Source organism: Leopardus geoffroyi, chromosome D3 (genome assembly GCF_018350155.1).
Source record: "Leopardus geoffroyi isolate Oge1 chromosome D3, O.geoffroyi_Oge1_pat1.0, whole genome shotgun sequence".
Lineage (NCBI taxonomy): Eukaryota > Metazoa > Chordata > Mammalia > Carnivora > Felidae > Leopardus > Leopardus geoffroyi.
Window position 1 is genome coordinate 57,628,571 of NC_059339.1, and position 12,409 is coordinate 57,640,979.

The 12,409-nt window shown below is 45.9% G+C and overlaps 1 protein-coding gene across 17 annotated transcripts in view; it reads left to right on the forward strand.

Moving 5' to 3' along the window:
- The window catches only part of FHOD3 (formin homology 2 domain containing 3), a 471,758-nt gene that overhangs the window by 341,236 nt on the left and 118,113 nt on the right, over positions 1-12,409 (forward strand). For 6 of the 17 annotated variants that reach the window (XM_045458602.1, XM_045458603.1, XM_045458606.1 and 3 more), the window contains 3 exons: positions 3,813-3,908; positions 6,899-7,252; positions 7,684-7,758. The exons of 5 other annotated variants lie outside the window; for them this stretch is intronic. In XM_045458602.1, coding sequence (XP_045314558.1) covers positions 3,813-3,908; positions 6,899-7,252; positions 7,684-7,758 — 525 coding nt within the window. The remainder of the gene's footprint in view (positions 1-3,812; positions 3,909-6,898; positions 7,253-7,683; positions 7,759-12,409) is intronic. 6 more of the 17 variants (XM_045458607.1, XM_045458621.1, XM_045458610.1 and 3 more) reach the window with 5 other exon arrangements.

Consider the following 12,409-nt stretch of genomic DNA (forward strand, 5'->3'; position numbering starts at 1 on the left):
AGATCATGACCTGAGCCAAATTTAGATGCTCAACTGACTGAACCACCCAGGTGCTCCTGTTTGGTTGTGGTTGTGTTGTTTGGTTTTTGAAGCCTAAGAAATGTGACATCAGCCTGAGACCCAAATTTGGGAAGTAAGGTTGGCTTTGAAGAAAACTCTGCCCTACAGAATTGGTCAGACTGTGGGCCTCTCAGTGTCTTTTCCAACGTGGAAGGGGTGGTCTCCAGTTTGAGACTATTGTAAAAAGGAAAGTGCCTATTGGGTTCACAGTAGACCTGTCCCTTGCAGTAACTCCCCATCAGTTAAAAACAAAACACCCCTAGTGGTATTTGAAAAGCAAGGCCCAAAGGCCCAGAATTCTTTCTGCACAAATATAAACAAAGTTAAGTTCTACTTTAAGAGAAAATTCAGCGAGGGGAAAAGCAAAATTGTCTGAACTTATTCTTCATCTTAAATATGATCAGCATAGAAGATTCTGTTTGACTAATTTCTTCATGGTCTGAAACTAAAATCAAGCATAGAAATTCCCGCATACCGTGAGGCAGTATTTCTTTCTCCATCCATTTGGATAGGAGGGCAAGGGCAGTGCTTTGACCATGGGGGCATTCTGGAAGTGGGCCCTCCAAGTAGGTCATTGTGCTGCCTGCCCTGGTCGTGTCCTGCCACTCATGAGAGTAAAGCCATGGCACACACAAGTCATGTAACAGTTTGGTGCAGACTCAGAAGCTGTTGAGCCCAAAGGAGACAGTTTGGTAATAAGCTTAGAGGGATACATAGGGGAATATCTCTTGAGACCTTGGTGTAGGCAAAACAATTTAAACCAGGACACAAAGGGTACTAGTTATCAAAAAAGATAAGTAGGACTTCATTAAGATTAAGAGTTTTTGTTTATTAAAAAAACACCATGACTGGGGCTCCTGGGTGGCTCAGTCGGTTGAGCGTCCAACTTCGGCTCAGGTCATGATCTCACGGCTCGTGAGTTCGAGCCCCGCGTCGGGCTCTGTGCTGACAGCTCAGAGCTTGCAGCCTGCTTCTGATTCTGTATCTCCCTCTCTCTCTGTCCCTAACCTACTGGCATTCTGTCTCTGTCTCTCTCGAAAATAAATAAACTTAAAAAATAAATAAATAAACCCACCATGAGGGGCACCTGAGCTTCTGACTTTGGCTCAGGTCATGATCTTGTGATTCATGAGTTCAATCCCTGCATTGGGTTCTCTGCTGTCAGCTCAGAGCCCACTTCGGATCCTCTGTCCCCCTCTATCTCTGCCCCTTCCCCTCTCATGCTCGCTTGTGCTCTCTCTCTCGCTCTCTCTCTCAAAAATGAATAAACGTTAAAAAAAAAAAAAACAAGTAAAAAATGACACCGTGAAGTGAGTCCAAAGGCAACCCACAGGGAGGGAAAAGATTCTTGCAACACATTAAGTGTGACAGAAGGACTTGTCCCCAAATTATATAAAGAAGTACAAATCAAAAATAAAAATACAACCTGGATTTAAAACAATGGGCGAAGTACTTATATTTCAGAAAGAGGATATCTGAATGGAGAATCCCGAAAAGTATGACAAAAGTGCCCAGCTTCACTAGTCATCAGAGAAAGGAAACTCAGATCACAGTGAGATGTTGCTACACACAGATTAGATGGCTAAAATGAAACAGACAAAGCTCAAAAAGAAAAACAAAAACCACCAAATCTTGGCAAGCATGTAGAGCAGGCAGCGTATTCATATACTACTTATGGGAATTTAAATTTACCAGGTCATTTAAAAAAATTTTTTTTAATGTTTACTTTTTCTTGAGACAGAGACAAAGCGTGAACAGGGGAGGGGCAGGGAGAGAGGGAGACGCACAATCGGAAACAGGCTTCAGGCTCTGAGCTGTCAGCACGGAGCCCCACACAGGGCTCGAACCCACGAACCGTGAGATCATGACCTGAGCCAAAGTCGGACGCTTAACTGACTGAGCCACCCAGGCGCCCCTACCGGGTCATTTTTAAAAACTGTTTAACAGTTCCTGATAAAGATGAACCCAAGCGTATCATATGACCAATAAATGTCATTCCTAGATAACATACTGCATAGTAATATGTACATGTGTTCTATTAAAGACCTGTGCTACAATGTTCGTAATAGCCCTGTTCAAAATAACCCCAAACTGAAAAGTGTCTGGTTATCATCAGCAGTAGAATGGGTAAACTATATTGTGCTCTATTCATACAAGGGAGTGTTATATAACAATGAGACTGAATGGTCTGCAATGACCTATAACAGTGTAGATGAGTCTCCCAAGTGTTACATTGAACAAAAGAAGCTGGATATGGTACGATTCCTTGTAGATAGAAGAAAACCAGGCCAGGCTAACTGACCTCTGCTGTCTGAAGTGAGGGAGGGAAGGGAAGCAGTCGGAAGGGAGCATTAGGGGAGTGCTGGTTTTATGGATGTGTTTATTTTGCGAAACTTCAGTGATTTGTGTACTTTTCTGAATGTACTTTATACTTCAGTGAAAAGAGAAAAAAGCGGAGGACAGTGGGGGGCAAAAGGGTTGAAGATGTTGGGAAAATGATGCCTGGGGTGGGGAGTGGTGAATTCTGGAGGACTGAGGGCGAGAAGGAGCTGGCAACATTGAGAGGGTGGAGGATGGCCGCGAGGAGATGACAGTGGAGCTCTGGCGGCAGGTGAATGAGAGCTAGGGGGTGAATGAGGGCTTGTGGTCGTGGAGGGGTGGGGTGGAGGAGGAGGTTTGGATGTAAGATCTCCAAGGTGGACCGGTTCTGTTTGATGGTGAGGTCCAGGGTGGGGAGGGGCTGAAGTGACAAAAGGTGAAGGTTACTGGAGTTCAAGAACGCAAGGGATTGATATGTCCACGGGCCCTGGGCTAGGTGTTCTGTGTGGGCCATGACAGGAGTCAGGTGTTGACAGGGCCTAGAGCCCAAAGGAGGGTAGTGACTCGGTTATCGAGGCCTGTACTCATGTAGCTGCAAGGACAACACCCAAATTAAACTGTCTTAAGCAAGAGTGAGAATTTACTATCTTCCGTTAGCAAAAGGCGAGGGCGGAGCTTCAGCAGTACCGGATCCAAGGGTTAAACTTGTCGTGGGATTGCTACCTGCACCGCCTCCCACGCCCACACTCTGCTCTCCGTGGGTCGTGGGTCGGCTGCAGGCAGCCTTCCTCCACCAGGAACAGCAGGCGGCCCCGCACTTAGGCCACCCTCACGGTTACTCATCGCCAGAGGCACCAGGAGAAATCCCAGAGGTGACAGTAGTGACTCCACCCGGGCCACCTGTCCACCCTCCAGGTGGAAGTGGATCAGCGTGCCCTGCACCACGTACACTGAGAGTGAGGGAGTGGCTTGTAAACCATGTGTCCCCCCACCCCCACCCTGCCATGAAGGTGAGTTCCAGATTGGCCTGACCCTCAGTGGTTTCTAACCAGCATGGTGAGGTGAGGACTCTGTGCCTTCTGCGGGAGCTGGACATCCCCAAGGACACTCCTGCATGGTTCCGTGTGGAGGAGGAAAACCACATCAGGGCCCTGCCCGAGGCCGGAAGCTGCTCGGAACCGCGTGTGGGGGGAGCAGGGCAGCGGGAGCCAGCCAACTTGACAAAGAAATTCGGCCTGTGCCGGGTTATTGTATCTCTGCCCACATTCAGATTTCCTCATCTCAGAACTGTCTCCTTTCTCCTCTCAGACTGTGTCCTTTTCATCTCAGCCAGCCGGCCCGGTTGGTTTTTTGTTTCATCTTCCCGTTTGTAACACTCACCTCGCTTTTCCATCTTGTCTCTGTGCATTTCTCTTTGCCTTGCCTTGTCTCAGGGAAGAGGAGGAGGAGGAGGAAGAAGAGCAACCAGTCACGGAGCCCAATTCAGAGGAAGAGAGAGAGGATGATGCCCCCTGTCAGGGCAAGGACAGGTACCGAGCCTGGACACTCCCGGGCTCCCACTAACAGCCCGAGGTTCCTTCCTAATAGATAGCTTGCAGCCAGCCACCTTTCAGGTCTCCCTTCCTCACTGGCTCCCACCGGCAAACCTTTTCCCTGAGCACGGAGCCACAGAGCGACTAGTTTTGTAGAAATAACTGAGCACGTGTTCATTAGAGAACCACACTTTCCCTTCCTTAGGATGCTTTATGGAAAACTCACCCTGCTCCTCCCTCCCTCATTAGTGCTTGGGCTTAGTCAGATTGACAGTGACTAGAAGGATGCTCATCTCTGATCAGAAAATGTTATTAACTCTTCCAGCATTGTAATAAGGATAATTCCATGTGTCTCCTTCTTCCTACTAATTTTACTAATGTAATATTTGCTGAACTGGCACAGATAGCTACGATGTTAATGATGCAGCTCTGCTTTTTATCCAAGTGGACAGGAGTACTTTTTCATCCCGTGCAGCCCAGAACATTTTCCTGTTATTTATTTTCATACCCAGAATAAGTAACATGGTTCTACGGCCTTTTGAGGGAGTTTACTGTCCTCTGCTCATACCTTTCCAATATACATTCTTTCTGTCTTCAGGCAATGTTAACAGATACAGGCACCATGCAGATAGTTTTTAATTGTATAGATATTTTCCCCAAATGATGTGTTTATAAAAAATAAAAATTGATCGCAGGCAATCTCATTTTCTAGTATTCAAAAGTAATTCTAAAGTCGAATGTTTTTTCATTTAATTGATTACCACTGCAAATGGACTCCTTTACTGTTTTTCTGCAAATAAGCAAAATCAAAGAGATCTTGGATAAATTAGGGTGAAACCTCTTTCTTACCAACTTCAAAGTCGGTGTGATTCTTTGCCGCCTGGCCTCTCTGTCCAGACCACCAATGCACATAAAAGTGGCCATTTGATGTGCTGAGACACCCACCATTCCCAGGAGCCGTGGAATCTTCTGTGATCTGACAAACTAGTGATTGTTTCCCTGCTTTGGAAATAAATGTCTGGGAAGAAGTCAGCAGGGTGCAGGTGCCGAGAGAGGGAAGGAATGGCCCGGTCACAAAGAGTGAGCCACGCAGGTCAGAATGGGGGAGGGGGGTAAGAAAGGTTGCTACTAGAGCCCCTCACCTCGCCTATCTGGAGCTGCCATGCCTGAGGGGAATGGTATTCAGTTAGGGGTGCTCTGGGAAGGGAGGAAGTTTGGTTGGTAGTCCCACCTTAGGTTGAAAATTAACCACAGGGAATCATGTAGAAATCAGTAATACACTGGGATGGCTCCATATGTGTTTAAATGTACATGTTCTGTCTCACCTACACAAACCCATCCCCCCTTGGCTATTCTCATGGGACAGCACCTAGGACCAGAGAGAAGAATATGACTTTGAAGGGTAACCTTCAAAACATCCCTCCTGATGTGCTGTCTTTATATAGGATTGTTATTTACATAGGTAGATGGTTATTTACTGTTTTGAAAGGTCTTTTAAAAAATTTTTTTTAATATTTATTTTTGAGAGAGACGGCACACGAGCAGGGGAGGGGCAGAGAGAGAGGGAGACCCAGAATCTGAAGCAGGCTCCAGGCTCCAAGCTGTCAGCACAGAGCCTGATGGTAGGGCTCGAACTCACGAGCTGTAAGATCATGACGTGAGCCGAAGTCGGACACTTAACCAACTGAGCCACCCAGGCACCCCTGAAAGGTCTGTTTTCTTTATGACCTGATGCTGGAGGGCATTCTTGAACAAACTGCAGTTAGGCTTTTCAGTTTTAGGAAATAAAGTTGTGCATACCGGGGCTTGACCTTGACAGTTACTAAGGCACTCATTAACTTTGAGCTGGATATATTTATTTCCTGGCATAATCCCACCAGACCTTAAAGTGGCAAGAAAGATTCTGCTTACTTCTGCTGGGTTGGTGTCCTTCACAGCTTGTCCTGCCTGCTGCCTGCTGCTTTGTGTATGCCAACCCCATGTCCCCACTGTGTGTGTGTGTGTGTGTGCCAGACCTGGGCTAAGACTGCAGTGAGTTCTCATCCCATTCTCCCCTCGAGCCAGGGCAACTGATATGTCCCTGCCCTTCTATATAGAGGGAGCTCTGAATCTGAGCTAGGAGAGAAAACAGCTCCCATCCGATTCCCAATGGGCATGGCTGGGAGCCTAGTTCTCCGAGAGAGGGACTGTGGTTTTGAAAAATGCAGAGTTTAACGGAGATGCTCAGGTTATAAGGGTATATTTCAAAATATCCAAGTGGTCCAAATCCAGTCCTGTGAAGGTGGAAAAGTTTTATAACTGTGGCAGAATTGGGCTGCCTGGAGGAGTCCAGATGGGCTTAGTCGTGGAGATAGGTTGTGGGAAAAGTGTGAAATGGGCAAAATTTGACTTCATCATGCCAGTCCCTCCTTGCTGGCTCTTGGTACTCCTGGCAAGAGACTAGCATCTCTTTTCTTTTTCCTTTTCCATACTTCCTTTCAAGAATGCACCTGAAAGCCGTGACCTAAAGTATGGGGCTTGGGGGATGCTTCTTCCTTAAGACTGGGCTTTTTAGGAGGAGGACAGAACTTTGATTTGACCAAGAGAAAGAAATGAAATTCAAATTGTGGAAATTCAGGTGCCAACACAACCATTGGGGAGAAACTGGGGAGGCTTGGGAAGCCATTGAAGAAGAGCCTTAGGGGCTCTGTTAAATTCTCCACACAAAAGCCTCCGAAATGCCCAGATGCCATACTGGTTTGCAAGGATGTGTCCTTGCCCTAAGCAAGTCTTGCCTCCCAGATGGACAAGCTCAGGGTGCCAGGATTTTTGAACAAACCAAAGCTTCTGTTGGCCGGCCAGCTTTCATGCTGCAGCTCAAGAAACATAGCTGGATTCTGGAGTTAAGTGGCCGTAGCAGTAATGGGGGGTTTGTGTGTCTTTTTCTCTTTCCTAACCTTCACTTCCCTTTCCTTCCCTGTTTGCCCTCCACCCTGCTGGGTCGGCAGAGAGGCTCGCCCTGCCTCTGAGCAGAGCCCTGCTGGAAAGGATGCTGCTCCCCAGAGCTCAGCTCTCCCTACTGCTTCGAATGCTGCCTCCCAGGGAAAACGATGTCCAGCCAGCACTGCAGTGGGGGGCCCCTTATGCAGCAGGTCCTCTGGGCCTGCCCTCGTGCTGCCACCCCTGACCCCTGCCTCTGCCTCCCGGCCCTCCTCCTCGGCGCCTGGCCCCCCGAAGGCATCACCGACCATAGAAAAGCTGCCCTATGTGCCCCACAGCCCCTTCCACCTCTTCTCCTATGACTTTGAGGATTCGCCCTTACCCACCAAGGAAAAGGAGGCTGAGGCCCAGAAGGAAAGCAGGTAGATCCAGCCACCTGGAGGCCCGTGTGAACTTAATCCAGGGAAGGAGACAGCATGTTACTTGTACTGACTGGCTTGTCCTCTGCTGTGCGTGCGTGCGTGCGTGTGTGTGTGTGGATTCCAATCTGAGCAGAGGGCGGTGGTGGTATAAACTAACTCCCTGGCCACTAACTAAACAATTACCAGGATTTAGGCAGGAGGCAGAGGAAAACTGCCGTGTGTTTGAATCAAAGAGCTCTTCTGTTATAACACAATTACTAAAAATGGATTTTTAAACCTTAGGTTTTTAAAAACATGCATGGTCTGATAATATCTATGCATTTCACACCTAACTGTGTGGGGTGCATCTCATTTGACCTACCGAATACAGTGCAGTGCTCTGCCCCCTTCCTATGCAGCGTTTTGAGTGGGATTTTTCCTTCCTTTAACAGTCCCTCTGATTCTCTCCATTTGAGCACATACTCTGCCTCTGAGCCTTACAACTTCCGGTCTTTCTCTTCTAATAGGTGGGTGTCTTTATTTTCTCTCTCTTTTCTCCAGCTTTCTGCTTTTATTCTTTTTTTTTAAAAAAATTATTTTTTGAGAGACACAGAGTGCGAGTGGGGGCGGGGCAGAGAGAGAGAGGGAGACACAGAATCTGAAGCAGGCTCCAGGCTCTGAGCCGTCAGCACAGAACCCGACGTGGGGCTCGAACTCCCAAACCGTGAGACATGACCTGAGCTGAAGTCAGACAATCGACCGAGCCACCCAGGCGCCCGTTTTTATTCTAATATATGCATATTTCTTTCACAGATTGCTCATAGCTCCCTGCGAGAGGGCAGTTGCTCTTGGAATCCCTTCACAGGCATTAACACAATTACATTGTTGAAGTGTGAGCACTGCAATAATTCTTACAACAATTGGAGAGGGGAGCAGAGGGAGGGCAGTGTGCAAATCGGAACCGCACGAGGAATTTTTAGCAGGTGCTTGTCCCATGCCTGTGTGCTTGCCCGACACTATTATTGCCTAGGTTAGGAGCTCTACAGAGCGGGGAATGGGCAACCAAGGGTTTGAATATTTTGAACAATCAATTGTTCAAAATCAATGATTGATCATACCTGTGGCTGCTCCCATCTTAGAGTAATAATAATTGATAACATTTATTTATTATGAGGCAGGCCCTGTACTTTCCATGAAATTAGCATTTCAAAGCATTACTTAACCCTTAAGAAGTAGGTTATATTACTATCCCTTATTTACCATGAGGAAACTGAGGCACAGAGAGCTAGGGAAGTGGGGAGTGGTTTCTGCCCCAAGCATCCTGGCCCAGCTTCTGGTCCTAACCTGTGCGTTGTACAGGCCTCTCTTTTAGAGAGTCTGTCTCTTTCCTTTCTGGGGTCATCTACAGATGACTCCAAATGCCAGACCTCGAACCCTGGCCTCTCCCTGCCAGGGTTCTTGAGGCAAGTCCTTGTCAGCAAAATGCTTTTGCCAGAGAGTCTGTGTCTGGGGTACCCTTGGCCTGGGTGTCCAGTAAGAAGTTACGCCTTATCTTGAGTGAAGGCTTATCGGACACAGACCTGGAGAATGGCTCTTTCACACCACTGATAGAACCAGTTGCGGTGTGTGTCAGATTTTCCATCTAATACAAAGAAGAATTAATCTAGAACTGTGATCATCAACCTTTTCTCCCCACATACAACCTAAGAATATTTTCGAACTTCCCTCAAAGTTTTAAATGGCCTGTCTGAAGTTTTTTGTTGTGACTTTAAAGTTGTATAAGACGTGATCTTTCTGTCGTACATGTGCTTTAAATTCATTTTTGTCAAAGGGCACCTGGGTGGCTCAGCCAGTTAAGTGTCTGATTTCTTCTCGGGTCATGATCTCACGGTTCATGAGATCGAGCCCCGTGTTGGGCTCTTCACTGACAGTGAGGAACCTGCTTGGGATTCTCTCTCTCCCTCTCCCTCTCCCTCTCCCTCTCCCTCTCCCCTTCTCCCTCTCCCTGTCTCCCTCTTCCCCTCCCCTGTGCTTTCTCTGTCTCTCTCTCAAATAAAATAAGTATTTTTTTAATGTTTATTTTTGAGAGAGAGCATGTATGCACGCACAAGTGGGGGAGGGACAGACAGAGGATCCAAAGCAGGCTCTGTGCTGACAATAGCCCAGTGTGGGGCTGGAACTCATGAACCATGAGATTGTGACCTGAACTGAAGTCAAGACACTTGACCTACTGTGCCCCCCGGGCACACCTAAATAAATAAACATTAAAAATATATATAAATTCATTTTCGTGAAAACCTTGGGGTTTCACATTTAAGTGATTAAATTTTAGGAAACACCTACATATGCCTAATTGGCAAAGCCTGTCCTCAGACAAATGAGACCTTATTTCTGTCAGAAAAAGTCCAACATCCTATTTCAATTCAAATACGCACCTATGCATCCCTGTGACAACCATCTCACTCCTAGAATTGAGAGGCAAAACCGGACAGACTGGGGGGTATTTGAATTAACTGCTCAGGTATTTGCAAAACCAAAGGAGTGGGAAAATGCATCATGCTTGTTTTATTTCCATAATATCATTTCAACACAATTCATAGGTAGATGGGCAGGTAGATAGAGATGACAGATGACATGTGAGGCTTGCTCTGAGGTTACTCCTGGGTACAGCAGCACTGTCTCCTTCCACGGTATTTCTTTATATATTTATATATAAATATATATATATATATTTATAAATAAATATATATAAATATATATTTATAAATTTATATATTAATATATATAAAAAATATATATATATTTTATATATAGGGTGCCCTTCACCCTAGGGCACCTCTATTTGGGATCAGCTGAAATCACTGTGGTCCCAGAGAGGTCACCAGTGAAGAGGGTCCTTATCTAAATATATATATATTTACATATATTATATATATTTAATGTATATATATATATACACATTTTTTTTAAGTTTATTTATTTCAAGACAGAGCCAGTGTGAGTGGGGGAGGGGCAGAGAGAGAATCCCAAGCAGGCTCCGCACTGTCAGCACAGAGCCTGATATGGGGCTTGAACTCACGTGAGATCATGACCTGAACTGAAACCAGGAGTCAGACACTTCACTGGCTGAGCCACCCAGGGGCCCCTTCCTCAGTATTTCTTAAGGAATTCCCTCCGGAGTGAGGCTTTCCTACACTCTTCCTTTGCCTGGCACCCTGGAGTTTTTTCGGCTCAAAGCATTGCCCCACATTGATTCGGCCTCGATGAAGGTGTTGCTTTTTTTTCCCCCTGAGAGTGGAAGGCCATCGTGGAAGGGGAGACAGGGAAGAGAACTTGGAGACCCTAGCAGTAGCCACAGGCAGACCCGTTTTGAAGAAAAGAGCAGCTATGGAACGTGGGGCTCTAAGACACATTTCCTCTTGTTTCCAGGATGGCTTTGCATGCCTCCAGGAGTGTGTGAACTCCAGTTTGAGTACCTTCAAACTACAGGTTCTCTAGGAGTCTCTTCTAGGTCTAAACTTCGGGGCTTATTGGATCATTCACATGACTTTTATGGAGGGCGTCCAACATGGCTCTTATGTCCTCCAAGAACAGTATCTGTGTACAAGTGAAGAGCTGTACATTTGACGGGAATAAAAATAACTTGGCAACCTCATCTTCCCCAGCAGGGTGGTGTTAGCCCATGATGGTCATTCTGGACTTTCTAGTGATGGTCTCAGAGCCTCTGATGGGGCTTTCCTGGATCCAGGTCCTTTCCACTTGGTCTTTGCTACTGCTTACAGTCCTAGGGGACAGGAGTAAGAGAAACATATAAATGAATGAATATACACATAAATTTACAAAAACAGCCTCATGCTTGTGAATAAGGTTTGACTTATATTTAACCGAGAAATTCTTACAATTTTTAATTATTTGACAGGAATTCGAATGCTGTATAAATACTGTTTGCACCTATTAGTTTTCTGATGTTCACTCACTGTGGTTTTCATGGGGTCTGTAACTGCTCAGTGGTTGAGTGCAGTGGAACTGGTTATAGCAGGCACCAACTGATTAGTCAGTACAAAGAACCAACGGGAAAAAGTACAGTGAACCGAGTGAGATGTATGATCCAGTTGGTTTGGCTGAAATTGAGAAGCAAAATTGAACAGACTGTGAGGTATTTGAATTAATTGCTCAGCCATTAGAAAAACCAAAGCAGGGGGAATATGCATCATGCTTGGTTTTATTTCCATAATGTCATTTAAACTCAGTTATGGTAACATAACCCTCCTAAAACATTCTGCAGGATGTCCACTTTGGGTCAGAAGGGGGTTGTTTTAGATGCTTGCAGGGAATAACAAGCCAAGGGTCCAGGCAGCTGGGTGACACAGGGCTGGTGTCTGGGCCTGGGGGCTCTGTCTCCCTGAGGACTCCAAGCTCTTGACGGCAGCCTCCTTCCCTGCCCATGTCACAGTGCTTTCTGTCTGCTTCTCTCCCTCTTCTTTGCTCCTGAGTTTTTTTCTCCCTTCTCTACTGCTTCCTTTCTTTGTATGTTCCTCTCACCCTTTGCTTTTCTGCCTTCTCTATGCCCTGTGGTTTGGGAGCTCTCTTAAAGACTCAGTCCAACCCTCACATGGAGAAGCAGTTAACCTGTTAGGCATGTAGCATGTTGGGTTTTTAAAGAGAAAAGAAAAGGGGTGCCCAGAAACCATGTCCCATGAGAGTGATGTGTTGGCTGAGGATGATGTAGTGAAACTGTGTGATTGGAGTCTCCCTCTGCCTGGTGGCATGCCTGTGTAGTGACACAGGCCTGACCTGTGATGCCAAATAAATAATAAGACCCATAGCTAAGCAGACCAGACTTAGCAGCACAGGGTAAAGTTGGGGTAATAAAAATGTTTTATTTATCATTATAATGATATAATTTATGAGGGAAAATGGAAAATATCTCTCTCTAGTCCACTTTGTAAAATAGCCTGTTTCTGATTTTTTTCTACACATAACTTTTGACCTTTGTGAATATTTTTGTACAGTTGAAATCAAACTATAAATATTATATTCTGATGTTTTATTTCAGCCTGTATATAAACATTTTCTATGCTATCATTTACAGAATTGGCCATCATTTGTAATCATTGCATATTATTCCACGGATATTCGATCACACGTTTTAACCATTCTTGCATTGTTACCTGGTTG